Here is a 14,891-nt window from a genome sequence, read left to right as displayed (position 1 = left end):
TCCACATGTCCTGACTCCTCCCTGCTGCTTAAGCAAACAGCTCCCCCAGGCTGACAGCTGGGAAATGGGGCTGTGGACTCTCCTCTCCCTGTAATGTGCAAATAGCAAATTGCCAGCAAATGCTGGCACGGCCCCAACTTCTCAGCCCCAGCACCCAGGCTAAAGGGTGCTAAGGTGAGGCCAGACAGGGAGCTGTTCCCTCCCAATGGGTGAACCCTGCCCCAACCAGAGAGCTGGGCTCTGCCTCCTGCAGGGCCATGCGTAGTGCATCTGGGTGAACAAAGCCCCTCTGTCAGGCATCCTGGAATTAGCCCCAGAGGCTGGAAGGGCAGGAAGGAAGAGCCAGAGAGCCATTGCAGGTGGGAAGGACAGGCGTCTCAGGTGAGAAACTGATCCAAACCAGCCTGGAGCAAGCATCTGCCCCATAGAGATGAGCATGGGTGTGAGGCTGCACTGGGTCACATGAGGCCAGGGCTCCAAGCTCTCAAGGGCTAGAGCTGGCCAAGGGATTGTTTTTAGGAACTCCCGGCAGATGCTATTGTTGCAGCTGGGGCACTGATCTGCCCGGCTTGTAGGACACATGGGAGGGGGGGCCTGCCTGCACACAGGGCAACACCAGTTCAGTGAGACTGGTTCACTTCAAGAGCTGCAGAGCCCTGTTTCAGTGCAGCAGAAGCAGATTAGGAGCTTGCAAGAGCCCTTCAGCCAGGATCTCACTGCACAATTCAACCGCCATGGCTACGTCTAGACTGCAAGCCTCTTTTGAAAAAGAGCGTCTAGAGTACAACCAGTACTTTTGAAAAAGTGGGTGTTTACTGGCACCCCTGGCCCTGGCTAAGGGCAAGGCAATTAATGCAATGCAGGGAGGGGTCATGCAAGCACCATGCTGAGAGTCCATGCTAACAAAGCAGCTTGTACATGCCTTCCTGGCCAGCCTTTCCTACCACCCCAGAGCAGGATGGTGCCTGGGGCAGTGAGGCCCTACCCCTCCCAAGCCAGTAAATCCTGCACATCTAAAACAACCACCAAATCCTGCACATTCACTTTTTATTTTTTCATTTAGAGTGGACATGAGCAGTGAGGCTCCTTGAGGTAGCCAGAGCCAGACAGTTCTACCCCCTCTCCTCCGCCCCACAGCAGCCGCCTGTCCAGGCTGGGCAGACAGCAGCACCTACCCCTAGGCTTTGGGAGACACAGGGACCCAAGGTACTTATTGAACATTTGCTTTCAAGCCCATACTAGGGGTCCAGACAGTCTGTAGAGCCCAGTGTGGCTCCTGCCCCCTCTCGCCTTTAGAAGCTGAGGGGCCATTTCAAACTCCCTGCCTCACAGCAAGAAGGTTGCTCTGGCCTGTCCACACTCTAGGGAGAGGGTCCTCCAAGCCAGCCTAGCCCCTACAGTTCTGTCAGCATTGGGACAGGGATAGATTCTATATCCCCTCCCCAGCACGTAGGAGATCAGGGTGGATGAAGCATCAGACCCTGCCAGTTCCAGGTGGTTTTCTACTCAAGAGAAGAAACACAAAGGGTGTGTGTGTGGGGGGGGGGGGGATGGTGCAGACTGTCTAGGGAGGGGGCAGGCAGAGCTGGCAGTCCCACTAAATGGGGAAGCAGCCTGCAGCCCCAGGAAGTCACTTGGAGGCTCCACTGGCCTTTGGCACCAAGGGCCTCTTCATTCTCATCATCCTCTTCAGCTCCTTGAAGGAGCAGGCCCTGTGCAGTTTGAAACTGGCCATGGCTGGGTCGCTGGAATCCAGGGTGGCAGAGGCTTGGAGTGTGCGGGCCCTGGGTGGGCCCAGCTGCCGCAGGCGCCAATCCCCATTCAGGCTGAGCACATCCACCTCACTGAGACTGGAGGCACTGCTGCCCTCAGCCCGCGGGGGCTGCAGCGCAAGCTGGCTGCCAGCAGGGAAGCAGGAGTCTGTGGAGAAGGCGAGCTGGCGGCTTGGTGGGGGGAAGGGCTCAGCTTTTGGCCTCTCCAGGGCCTGGCTGGAGATCTCCAGGACGGATACCCACTTGTGTCTGCCAGGGGGCTCCAGGCAGCGCTGAGAGCTGCAGCGGTACACAGGGCCTGGCATGCGGACATTCATCTCTGAGCTGCAGCGGCTCCCGCCCTCGGCCCGGAGAGCTGGCCTGCGCCGGAGGCTGATCCTGCGGAGCAGCTCCCGGGGGCTGAGCCAGCTGCGCTCTGCACCCTCACGTGCCTTCACCAGCTCCCGTGAGGCGTGCTTACCCTGGTACAGCCGCTCCTGCTCACAGCCAAGGCCCTTTCTGGAGGAGGCCTTGACCCTGACCACGTGGGTGAGACAGGATGAGGCCTCCGCCCAGCTGGCTCCCTCTGGCTGCTCCCGGCACAGCGAGAGCTGCTCCAGGAGTGACCCCACAGAGCGCTCACTGGACCCCACTGAGGAGGCAGTGGAGCCTCGGCCCCCTGGGCCATCCAGGGACTGGGAGCTTTCAGGCCCTTCTGGAGAGCGGAGATGGGAGCAGGTGGAAATGCGTCTGCGGATTTTCCAGCCAGGGAGTGGCCCAGGCCACAGCGGGGATCCACAGACTGATGACATGGACTGGCTCTTCTGGTGCCCTGCCAAGTAGCCAAGCTCCGCGCGGCCAGCTGCCAAGCGACACCTGTACCTCAGCACCAGCTTGGCGATGTAACGGTCCAGCTGGGCTTGGCGCTGCTCCTCCGAGAGGGCCGGCTCGCTCTGGGGAGAGCCCTCCTGCACAGTGCAGATGGCTGCCCGCTCACTGAGGTCCTCCTGGGATGGGCCCCGGGACAGGCCACTAGTGAAGAGCGGGCTCTGCAAGGCCACGGCATGCAGCGGGCTGGGGTAGTGGTAGATCTCGCTGGTGCTGCGGGACACCAGGTCACACTTGTACCGCAAGAGCTGCAAGTTCTGAGGGAAGGCTGGAGAAAGCTCACCTAGGCTCAGCAGGAACTCCAGGTCCCCTGTGGAGAGATCAGGCACCCTGGATCAGAGACAGAATCTGGCCTATTCTGGGACACACCAGGTACCAGAGCCAGTATTCCCTGCATGTTGCAGGGCTTGGCTACACCAAACTGGACCCAGTATCTGAGCTGGAGGTAGCTTGGCTGAGTGGTGACCAAATGGCTGGGTGCCCATGGGCACTGGCAAGGATCCTGGGGCAACTCCTCAACTTCAGAGGAGAGCTAAGAGAACAAGTTGAGGGTAACAAACCTGCCTCTGAGACCACGGGCTTGTCCCCACTAGGCGGGGTCTGCTGGTACAGATATCCAGGCACAGATACCTCAGTGGAGGTGCAGCTTAGACCATTTTCCCCAGCAAAATAAATAGGCCTTTTTTCTCAGAGAGCTTAACAGGTACAACTGGATCTACACTAGGGCTTTTGCCAGCATAGCTGTCAGTGAGAAAGATGAAGAAAAAAAAATCCCCCCCAACACAGCTGTGCCAGCAAAAGCCCAGGCATAGCTGCAGTTTTGTCACCCAAAAAGGCCTTTTGCCTGCTGAGTGACATGTGCTCAGGGGGCTGGAATAAGCTAGGCTGGCACCAGCCTAAGCTGCAGCCCCATTCCGAGTGCTTTGCTGGTGTAGTGCACAGGCACCACATACGGACATAGATACACCAGCAACGTGCTCCCAGCACAGGCCTGGCCTCGGACTGGATGTAAATAGGGTTGCCAGATGGTTCCCTCCTCCTCCACCCCCCCAAAAAAAATACAGGAGAAAAATTCTGTTGAGGAAAAAAAAGGGGGGTGGAAGGGAGTTGTTAAAGCAAAAAAAAAAGAAAAAAAAAAGTGCAGAGCCTTTAAGTGGCCCCGCACTCCCCACTCCCCCGCCAGACACAGCAGGGGAAAACTGTCCCCGCCAGGCTTCCGTCCAAGGGAAACAGGAAATACCGGACATTTCGCATGTTTGATATTTTCTGTTTTTCTTTTTTTAAACCGGACGGGGGACCTGAATACCGAACTGTCCGGGCGAGAACCGGACACCTGGCAACCCTAGACGTAAAGCATGTCAACAACATTAGCCTTTGGCCCAGAAAACCCAAGAAGATGGGTGATTCCGTGTCCCAGAGAAGAGTGGGACCAGAGGTGGGGTCAGTAAATCAAGCCCAGGCTTCTAAGGCCTTTTATACATGGGAAAGTTTCCTGCTGTGGCTGCCCAGCTGCAGTGAAAGCGTAGAACCCGTGGGGACACGGTTACACTGTTGGGTTGGTCTAGCTGCCATGCATACGAAGTGGAATAAACTCTCCTGCGGCACGCCACCTTCCTACTGCAGCCTCATTGGGTGAACTACGCTTGTTAGGGGTGGGGTTTTACTCTATTGAGGCCTTCTCAGTGCTGACCAGCCCTGAAGGCCTGCTTTGGCTCAGCCATGAGTGGCAAGTTCCTTGCAGGAGTGGCAAGTTGTATGGACCTATGGTGTCCATGTTCTAGCAAATTCAGGGCCCTGGAAGCCCAGCCTCACAAACGTTCAGGGCGGGGTCTCTCCCACAGCCCTGTCTGCTGCCCCTACATGCCTCACCTGCCACCCCCACGCGCCTCCCCTGAGCATCACCTGTGCCCTGGGCAGCAGGCAGCCACTGCTGGCCCTTGACAGCCACTGCTGGCTAAGAGCAAAGTGCTGGGGCAGGCTGACTGCTGCAGCTGTGCAGGGAGGAGGTGCAGTTGCATGGCAGCCCTCCACCCCAGCAGGTGACTCTGAGGGGGCTTAACTAGTTTGAACCTCCTGAGCAGCAGCCTGGGGCTTGGGTTAGTGTCATGCCAGGAGGAAAGGGGGAGGGAGAGCGTACCCCAGAGCTCACTGCTGGGGGAGAGAAGGCTGAGGGGAGTCCTCTGTGGCCTGAACTCCAAGGCAGCGTTCTGGCTACTCCCCAAAGTTCAAACTCCTCATCCCTGGCCCAGCTACAGCCCCCCAGCACCAACCCTCTGCCCCAGCCCTGAGCTCCTTCCTGCACTGTGAACCTCTCATCCCCAGACTTACTCCATAGCCTTTACCCACAGCCCTGAGCCCCTCTCACATCCCAGAGCCTGCCCCCAGCCTTCACTGCCTCACACCCCAACCCTCTGCCCCAGTCCCGAGCCTTCTTCTGCACCATGAACCCCTCATCCCTGGACCCATTCTTTACTTAGTTCTTCAGAAGTAGTTCTTCGGGATGTTTTGCTGTGGGTGCTACATTGTCTGATTTGTCTGCACTAGGTTATTTTACACCAATATAGCTGCAGTTGTGCAAGCCCCTTGTGCAGACGATTCATGCCCAGTTAAGCAGGACTTGTGCTGGCACAGTTTCTCTCAGTGTGAAATCCTAGTGCAGCCAAACCCTTAGGAAGGTGACAACTCCACTTCATCTAAAAAAATTAGTTTTATAAAAAGAAGCCCGAAAGACCCACAGAAAAACGTTTCCCCCATTGTTCTTTTAAATTCCATTGAGAATGCTGTTTACTTCCTCCTGAAGGACATCGCAAAAGGCAGTGCTACATTTTGTTTTAATTTTAAAAAGTATTTGCATTTGAAGGTTATTGACCCAGGAGTGTTTGGTTGTTTTTGTATGCAACGGAGTATGAATAAATTTGATATTCTTAGTTAGATGCACAATATCACTATTGTAAGGAAAATGTAATACTGTTAAACTGTTACGCGCTCACTGCATCCAGTCCGTTCTTACGTTATTTTAAAAAATGGATAACACCTTACAAGGGGGCATGCACAGAGTGGGAGAGGAGAGGGGCCAGACTTGGAGACATTCTAGACACCATCAAAAATCAGACAAGCCTGCTGCCACTGGCTACATGCCGGAGTCCCAGGGCTGGGTTGTCCAGCCTGACCCATCACAATGAACTTTCCTGGCCTTCAGATCTGTAACAACTTGGAACAAAGTTCCTGGAGTGTCTGTCAGGCAGCAGGGAGCAGGCAGGCCCCACTCCTGCCTGGCATCCAGAAATCCGAGAACATTTGGTAGGGGACAGGCCCAGAGACGGATGAGAGTTTTGCGGGGCCCAGGGTTTGGGACCTATTGAAGCGTGGGGCCGGGGGCAGCACAATTTTGCGCATACACCACGGCCACGGCCGACAGGTAGTAGCGCATGCGCGGGGCCTATTGAAGGGCGGGGCCTGGGGCAGCCACCTCACTCGCCCTGCCCTCTATCCGCCGCTAGACAGGCCAGCCCCTCACCCATGGGGGCTTCAATAGTACCTAACAGGTTGTCCAGAGCCCCTGTGCCAATGGGGAAGTTAGAATGAATCAGCGTCCCCCAGCCAGATTCAGGGTTATGTCCCCATCTTGCTGCTCCCAGAAGCCCACTGGCTGGCAGCAGGACTCTGCACCCGGAGCTGCCCATTTCCCAAATACCTGTTGAGACGGGTCTCCTGGCAGCAGCATGGGGGCCACTGGGAGCATTGGGTGCTGTTACCCGCTGCAGCCGGAGGTCAAGAAGACGGACGGTGGCCTCATCGGTAGAGTGCGGTCGGACACAGCCACTGTCCCGTAGGCCTGGGAGGTGGGAGAGGGACCCGACGCTGCAGTACGAGCCCCCTGGGCACTCGCTGTGCATGGACATGGAGGAGTCAGACAAGGAGCCCATCTCGCTGGTCTCGTAGAATCCTGGGGCAAGAGGAGAGGTTCACTGTGGGGGCCTGGTTGCCCCTCTCTCACCTTGGCCCCTCAACCCCCACTGCGATGGTTCTCCCCTCCCCCAAGTCCTCCACTAGCATGTCCCAGGAATCTGGGTTGTAGAGGATGATCCCGACAGGATAGAGGGCCCAGTTTGGAGCCTCTGCTCACATCACACTTCCCACAGGAAGAGCAAGCCACGATGCCTTATTGGTCCTGGTGGCCAGGGCTTGCATCCCAACTGCACATACCTGAGCTGGGCCTGGAGTCGGCCTCTGAGGTCTCTGGCGCAGTGAAGCTGGGCTCTACCTGGGCCCTGGGCCTCTTGGGCAGCAGGAGCTGCTCGCTGAAGCCAATGGCTCTCAATCCCAGGCTCATGCCTGGTGTTCTGCTCTCCTTGGTCCCGGCCTGGAGCCCCACGTCGATGCTCTCGGAGGAGCAGTAGGCGACACATGGCTTCTCAGGGATGCCCAGCAGGTCCTCAGATTTGCTCCGGTCAAGCTTGACTGGGGGCAGCGGCTCCTTAGCCCCCAGGCTGCCCCATCCCTGCTGTGGCAGGACCATGAACAGGGTTAGTCAGCGATGCCCACAGCCACCAAACCAACCCGGGGCACTGGCATCTAATGACTGACGTGATGTAACCAACATGACACCAATATTTAAAAAGGGCTCTAGTTGCGATCCTGGCAATTACAGACCAGTAAGACTAACTTCAGTACTGGGCAAATTAGTTGAAACAATAGTAAAGAATAAAATTGTGAGGCATGTAGAAGAGCATAATTTGTTGGACAAAAGTCAACATGGTTTCTGTAAAGGGAAATTCTGTCTTACTAATCTATTAGAGTTCTTTGAAGGGGTTAACAAACATGCGGACAAGGGGGATCCAGTAGATATAGTATACTTAGATTTTCAGAAAGCCTTTGACAAAGTCCCTCACCAAAGGCTCTTGTGTAAATTACATGGTCATGGGATAAGAGGGAAGGTCCTTTCCTGGACTGAGAACTGGTTAAAAGACAGGAAACAAAGGGTAGGAATAAATGGTAAATTTTCAGAATGGAGAGGGGTAACTAGTGGTGTCCCCCAAGGGTCAGTCCTGGGACCAATCCTTTTCAACTTATTCATAAATGATCTGGAGAAAGGGGCAAGCAGTGAGGTGGTAAAGTTTGCAGATGACACCAAACTGTTTAGGATAGTCAAGACAGAAGCAGACTGAGGGACTCCAAAAAGATCTCACCAAACTGAGTGATTGGGCAACAAAATGGCAAATGAAATTTAATGTGGATAAGTGTAAAGTAATGTACATCCGGAAAAATAACCCCGACTGTATGATGGGGGCTAATTTGGCTATGACAAATCAGGAAAGAGATCTTGGAGTTATCGTGGATAGTTCTCTGAAAACTTCCACACAGTGTGCAGTGGCGGTCAAAAAGGCAAATAGGATGCTAGGAATTATTAAGAAAGGGATAGAAAATAAGACACAGAATATCTTATTGCCTCTGTATAAAACTATGGTACGCCCACATCTTGAATACCGTGTACAGATGTGGTCTCCTCACCTCAAAAAAGATATTTTGGCCTTGGAAAGGGTTCAGAAAAGGGCAACTACAATGATTAGGGGTTTGGAACGGGTCCCATATGAAGAGAGGTTAAAGCAACTGGGACTTTTCAGTTTAGACAAGAGGAGACTGAGGGGGGATATGAAAGAGGTATATAAAATCATGAGTGGTGTGGAGAGGGCAGATAAAGAAAAGTTATTTATTAGTTCCCATAATAGAAGAACTAGAGGACACCAAATGAAATTAACGGGTAGCAGGTTTAAAATTAATAAAAGAAAGTTCTTCTTCACACAGCATGTAGTTAGCCTGTGGAACTCCTTGCCAGAGGAGGCTGTGAAGGCTAGGACTATAACACAGTTTAAAGAGAAGCTAGATAATTTCATGGAGGTTAGGGTCATAAAAGGCTATTAGCCAGGGGATAGAAATGGTGTCCCTGGCCTCTGTTTGTCAGAGGCTGGAGAAGGATGGCAGGAGACAAATCGCTTAATCATTGTCTTCAGTCCACCCTCTCTGGGGCACCTGGTGCTGGCCACTGTCGGCAGACAGGATACTGGGCTAGATGGACCTTTGATCTGACCCAGTACGGCCATTCTTATGTTCAGACACAGCCCCAAGCCTGATCTAAGCAGAGCGCATCCCCAGCTATGACTGGGCCTCCTCCATGGCACTGGAGACCCCCCAACTCTGCCCCAGACTGCCTGCCCCAGCCAGGCCTGTTGGGCACTGAATAGACCCTGGAACCTGACCAAGATCAGGGCTCCCACCACATCAGTGGCTTTTCAACTCCTGTGCTGGGCACCACAAAAACCTCAGAACCCTCCCGAGATCAGCCCCACCCCTCTCATCACTGCAGAATACCGTCCCTGCTCCGGCAGGCAGGCCCCTTCTCTCCTTTGTGCTGGCACTGCACTCCAGCAAGCTCCGGTCCATAGGGGAAGTTGCACAGGTTGAATCAAGGCAATTCGGTACCAATTGCTGGTGCAGGCGCAGCCTCCCATTGATTCCAACCTGGCTCAGTGCGGTGTCACTGCCAGAGGTACTCCTCCGAGAGCAGGCTGAAGTGACAGAGACAGTCCCCTGCAACCACACCCATGCGCAGTGCTGGTTTAGCCCCATGGCAGCCGCCCAAGAAGGAAGGGATATGCCCACTGCTGAGTGAGCACTGCAAAGCTCCTGTTGGCACCTCCTGGGATCAGAGCACCCTGGCCATTAGCCTCCAAGAAAGGAGCAGCATCACCCCCTTACAGTGACAGGCTGACAGAACCTGCCCCAGGTGGCACAGGAGAGCAGAGACCCCAGGAGTCCTGTGCACCGCTATGTGCTTAGCCCTCTAAGTATGGTCTCCTCCACCTAGCTAGATGCCCCTCCCCCCAGCTTCAGACTATCTGTGGAAACAGCCTGGAGGCACAGGGAGGGCAAGCTGCTCCCAAACCTTCCCCAGGGGTGGAGGGGGGTGAGGGATAGTTTGGCTGTTCTAGCCCCCAGCAGCGGATGGAGGCAGTTCTTTAGCCCAACCCCCTCCCTCATTTTATTGCTCTCTCTCTGGGGACAGGACTTGGCAGTCAGGGGCCTCCTTCCCCGCCCCAGGAACCTGGAAGCAGCAGCAGCCACAGCCAGGCTAGGAGTTCAGGAGGCCAACGGATGATGCACCTTGACCCCAGGCTGGTGATCAGAAGCACTGATAAGATCACAAACTTCCCTGGCTCCCTGCACTTTACCTCAACCTCCCCTCCAGCCCCCTGCCTCCATGGGTGGGGGAGGGGGCCGGCCCTGCCCTTCTCACCCCCCAAGATATTTGCAGATCTGTATCCTGGCTGACGTGGAGCTGGGGGCTGCTTAGCTTCCTCCGCAAGAGGGGCTGGCTCAGGTTTTATTGGACTCTGTGGTTCAAAGTGGTTAAAAAAAAAAGTTAAGCAATATGGGGGGGGGGGGGGGGGAGAGAAATCACAGTGGAAAACAGGTCCTGTTCCCTCAAACCACAGCCCTAGACACCTCTCAGCCTAGACCCACAGCCGCCAGCACCAGCCAGGGTGACTTGCTCTGTAGCATCATCCCTACTGCCCCACATGCCTGGCTTCCCCTTAGCCTTAGGGCCCAGTAACTGGGAGGGGAGCAATGGGAACCCCCCCACCCCCAGCCCCACCAACAGCCAGGCTAACATAGCCAAGGAAGAGGGGGGAGAGCTCCAGAGCCAAGCTGGCGGCAGGAGTGAAACATGAGCCTGGAGGCCCCTCTCAGCCTTTGAGCTCAGCTCCATCCCTCCCAAGCCCTGACCAGGCAGCTGTTGCCTTTGTGTGAGCCCCCCTCTCCCCGTCCATCTTACCTACTCAAGCAGAGAGACACGCTCCACATGGGAAAACTGAGAGTGCATGTACAAGACTTCAGGAGTTGGGGGGGTATGTACATGCAGGAGCTTGCTGGGGTGCCTAGGGTGGGTATGGGGGTTCACATGCACCCTTCACCTTGGAAAACAGCCAGGCCCCACTGACATTTCTGCCACCCACCCCTGACTCAATGCCTTCACCCAATAATTTGGTTATTCAAAGCCTCTGCTGGCATTAAGCCAGACTGGTCCTGAAAGCCAGGCCTGGCCTCACTGCTATCCCCTGGGAGGGGGCAGGTTGCAGGTTCCCAGCTGTTCAACCCCCCCCACCCCACCCCCGCATAGGCACAGCTGTGTATGTTACTGGGCATGAGTGGGCATGCACTGGCCAGGCTGCCCTGGGGCAGTTCCCCCCTCTTTCCACTCTGCCTGCAATGCCAGGTGTGCAGGGCAGGCATGGAGGGAACAGATACTGGAGCTGGCTAGTTAAGACGTTCCTCATAAAGAGTAGACTCCAGTTCTGCTATTTGCTCTTGAATGACACCAGGGAGAGGATGGAGAAGCTGGCACTGCCCACGCCAGCGCAGAGCTGGCCTGGGAGGACAGCCAGGCAGGAAGTGAGCTCAGTAAACAACAGGTGGTTTGTTTCCTCTAACAGTCATCAGGCTGACCAGCCAACGCCCACCTCCCTGCAAAACAGATCCACAAAGACCAACTCACCAAGGCCAGGGCAGCAGCCTAGGCCTGAATCCTACTCCCTGCCTCAACTCCCCAGACAGACAGAGCACAGACACTATAATTGACAGGGGTTTCCCCACCCCTCCCCGCTTTTTCAGCTTTACGTTTTGGGGTTTCTGTGTGCCTCTTGCCTACTTATCTGAAGAAGCGGGCTGTGCCCACAAAAGTTCATGATACTATTGTTATATTTTTGTTAGTCTCCAAGGTGCTACACGACCACTTGTTTAAGTTTTTTTAAGTTACAGACTAACACAACTACCCCTCAGAGTCAGGGGAGACACCAAGAATTCTCTCAGAGTCCCACAAGGCTTCAATGCCCTCTATCCTGGGGCTCTGACTGTACAAATGAGGGCACATCTATTCCAAACAAAGTAGGCTGAGAAATGCAAATAGCACAGCCCGAGGTACAGCAAAGTGCACACTGCCCCTTAGTTAGGCACCAGAGCACAGGGCAGACGAGGGAGGCCTCCTGTATGCTGAGTGGCAAGGTGAGAGATAATATCTTCTCTGGAACAACTTCTACATTGCAGAGTCAGATCAAGGCAAGGCAGCTTATGTCAACCTAACTATGGAAGTGACTACATTTAAATTTTACTCCTGCCAATGTAACGGCCATGCAATGCTGATTTAATAATACCATCTTCACGAGCAGAGTCAGTTGATGTAGTTAGTTGACAGTTACTGGCTTTCAGGAGCTGCCCCTCACTGCCAGTATAATCAATACAAGTACTCCTGAGGAGAACACACACCACTCACACAAGGAGCAACAGGTAGACATGCACAAGCAATGTAATTATTTGTAGAAGTGCTGTAAGTCAGGAGCCTAGACATGGCCTCAGAATATCACTGCTAAATACAAGACAAAACAGCTTGTTTAACATAAGTCATTAACAGGCCATTTCACCTTGAATATGAATATGCTGAAATATGTTAACAACTTATGCTCAACAATCTGTTCCATCTTCTACTAAGCACTGACATGCTGAGTACATTTTCCAGGTCTGAGGAAAAGCTCTGTGTAAGTGCCAAAGCTTGCATCTCTCATCAAGAGAAGTTGGTTCAATAATATCTATTATCTTCCCCACCTTGTGTCTCTCAATATCTTGGGACCCATATGTCTACAGCTCTGCACAGATAGTCTAAGAGGGAAAATGGATTCTCTTTTCCTTCTCCTAAGCTGTTAAGCAGCACTGCAATGTACTTTTGGGTAAGTTGCCCCAGCCCACACCAGACGTGGTTGCATTCAAGAAGTGGCTGAAGAGAATTTATAAGAGACAACTCACAATACAGGTTGTATCTAGTATCAGGCAATAAAGCACCAATGCCTCCACATGCCAGGAAACGGCTATACAAACTTCATGCACAAAAAGGAGGAAGTGGGATTGGGATGGGTGCAAACACAAGGCAGAAATAGAAGATAGGTAGAGACTTCAGTCTAAAGTCAGTTAAAAGAGCCTGAAACTATTTACTTCAGATAAGAGACATGAGAGAGTAACACAGAATAGTAACGGGCAGAGAAAAGGCAGACGGGACTCCATTCACCCCCAAAATTGATGCAGAACAAGGAGATATTGAAATTAAAGAGGCAATACTTTTAAAACCAAAGAAAGGAAACAAGCACTGAATTAGCCTGTGGAACTCACAGCCACAAGGCATGACGGGGACAAGAGCCCCCCCCCCAGCAGGATTCACAAATGGGCTGAACATGTATGTGGGTAATGGGACCATGTCCAGGTTTCAGACAGGAAAGGCTATATAAGGGATGCAGACTCAACCTCAGGGTACTTCCCAGATCCTAAGGGAGCAGGGAACTCCTCCTGGACAAGAAATAGTCCTCCGCACTGGAGTTCCTTGTGCCTTTCCTTGATCAATCTGTGCTGGCCACTCGTACAGGCACTGCTTAGGCCTGGGCTGTTCCCCCAGACTGACCGACCCTGCCTTTGAGGAGCTTTCCAGGCTTGTTTGCTGCAAAAATAATTTCTTTCTCCAAGTGGAGCACACTCTACCCCCAGGCAGAGCACTGGGGATGTCACCCAGCTCAGAGCCCTGGAGCCTTCCAGCTCTCCCACTTGTGCCCTGCCCAAGGGCCACTAACCCTTCAATCCACCTCCCCACGGCCAGGGCAACCATTGTCCCTCCAATCCAGCATACCCTTTTATCCCCCACGCATGCCCCTGTCCTGCTCCATCACACTCCCAAACTCACTATAGTTACACCAACTCCCCAGGCCAGCTCCCATGTTCCACCTCATATCCCACTCCTAAGCCAGAGCCATCACCATCCCGCCAGCCTTCCATATCCCAGTAACAGATGCCCTCCCTCTGTCCCATCCCATGCCCCCCCCCAATTCCACTGTACTCCCCCTACTCAGAACCAGCCCCTCCTGCAAAGTCACAGAGTTTCAGGCCAGATCACATACACTCCTGTGTATCACAGGCCGCCAACACAGCCCCCTAAACCCAACCGCCTTTCCCCTGGCCAATGCATCCCCCCTCTCACCTGTCGCTGCCTCCCTGGGCCAGCCCCCGCCGGCTCCCAGATGCCCAAGGCGCTCTCCACTGTTCCCTTTTGCGTGTCTCTCAGCAGCTCCAGCTCCAAGATCCCAGCCAGGCTGGCCTGCAGCCGCTCCCCGATCCGCACCCGGTCGCTCCCGGACCAGAGGGAGGGCAGTACAGCTCTGCGGGCCATGAGCACTCCGAGTCAGGCGGCAGTGCTCGGCTGGGGGAGGGAAGAGGCGCATACACCGGCGGGAGGAGACCGAGAGAACTGGGGGCAGTGCATGCAGCAGGGGCAAGAGTGACCCGGCGGGCAGCCAGGACTCACCCGGCGCAGCAGCTGCAGAGGGAAGTGTGCACCGCGAGCAGGATCAGGGTAAGTTGCATGCCGGGAGGGGGGTAAATTGCATGAACAGGGTCAGCACGGGTGGGCGAATAAATTACACCCACCGGCTGCAAGGAAATCGCATGCACCGGGAGCAGGCTGAGGGGAGCATTGTGGGGGAGCCCCCTGAAGCCGGCACCGGCTCTGGGCGCTTCTTGCCAGGACTCGACACACACAACAGCTCAAACAAAGGGGCTGGTTTTGAAAGAGTCACGTGGGGGCGGGGCCAAAGGCTCTGGGCTCCTGATTGGGCCCGAGCCGGGCAAAACATTTCGTAGAGCAAAGTTAGGATCAGAGTGGGAGTAGCCGGTAAATATCCCCTTAGGCTCCCCAAGTGCGCCGGGGGAAATTCCCTATGTACTCCTTCAAATGCCCTATAGGGCAAATTCCCCAGATACCCCCGGGGGGGGGTCAAATATCCTCAGTGCACGCCCCGGAATACAGCCCGGGGGCGCAGCTCCCATCACTCCTGGGAGGGATTAAATGCCGCGCAAATCCCGAGAGGGGCCGGTGTCCCCAAATCCTTCCTCCAGCGAGGGGCAGCTTCTCCTCCAATGTACAACCCCCAGACCTGTATCATTGCCCCATGCCCCGGACTAACGATAAGTCCCATATCACCCTCGGCCCGGCCCCCACCATGGCGGGGGGCCGGGCCTGGGCTTGTTTGTCCATTCCTTGCTCCCGCTCTTCCAGCCCGGGGCACAGCCACGTGGGCTGCTGCTCGCTCCCGTAAGGGAGCGAGGCGACTGGATTCAATGACCATGAGGCCGAAGTCCCCTCTGGCCGCTGGGGACAGGGGC

The 14,891-nt window shown here is 54.8% G+C and overlaps 1 protein-coding gene across 2 annotated transcripts; it reads right to left on the bottom strand.

The window, feature by feature from the left end:
- Positions 1–1,030: 1,030 nt before the first annotated feature.
- On the bottom strand, positions 1,031–14,678 carry LOC102444882 (uncharacterized). 2 transcript variants are annotated; one of them, XM_089781102.1, is made up of 4 exons: positions 13,711–14,678; positions 6,846–7,140; positions 6,334–6,585; positions 1,031–2,949 (listed from the first exon to the last, which is right to left on the bottom strand). In XM_089781102.1, exons 1-4 carry the CDS (start codon positions 13,897–13,899, stop codon positions 1,631–1,633), a joined length of 2,055 nt encoding a protein of 684 aa, XP_089637228.1. In that variant the 5' UTR covers positions 13,900–14,678; the 3' UTR covers positions 1,031–1,630. The 2 variants fall into 2 exon arrangements, with proteins under 2 accessions (XP_089637228.1, XP_075795425.1); XM_075939310.2 differs by having other exon boundaries at positions 6,846–7,143; positions 13,711–14,674.
- Between the last annotated feature and the right edge of the window lie 213 nt (positions 14,679–14,891).

The sequence above is a fragment of the Pelodiscus sinensis genome, chromosome 11, assembly GCF_052426305.1.
Source record: "Pelodiscus sinensis isolate ZL-2025 chromosome 11, ASM5242630v1, whole genome shotgun sequence".
Lineage (NCBI taxonomy): Eukaryota > Metazoa > Chordata > Testudines > Trionychidae > Pelodiscus > Pelodiscus sinensis.
This window is presented reverse-complemented; position numbering and strand designations above follow the sequence as displayed.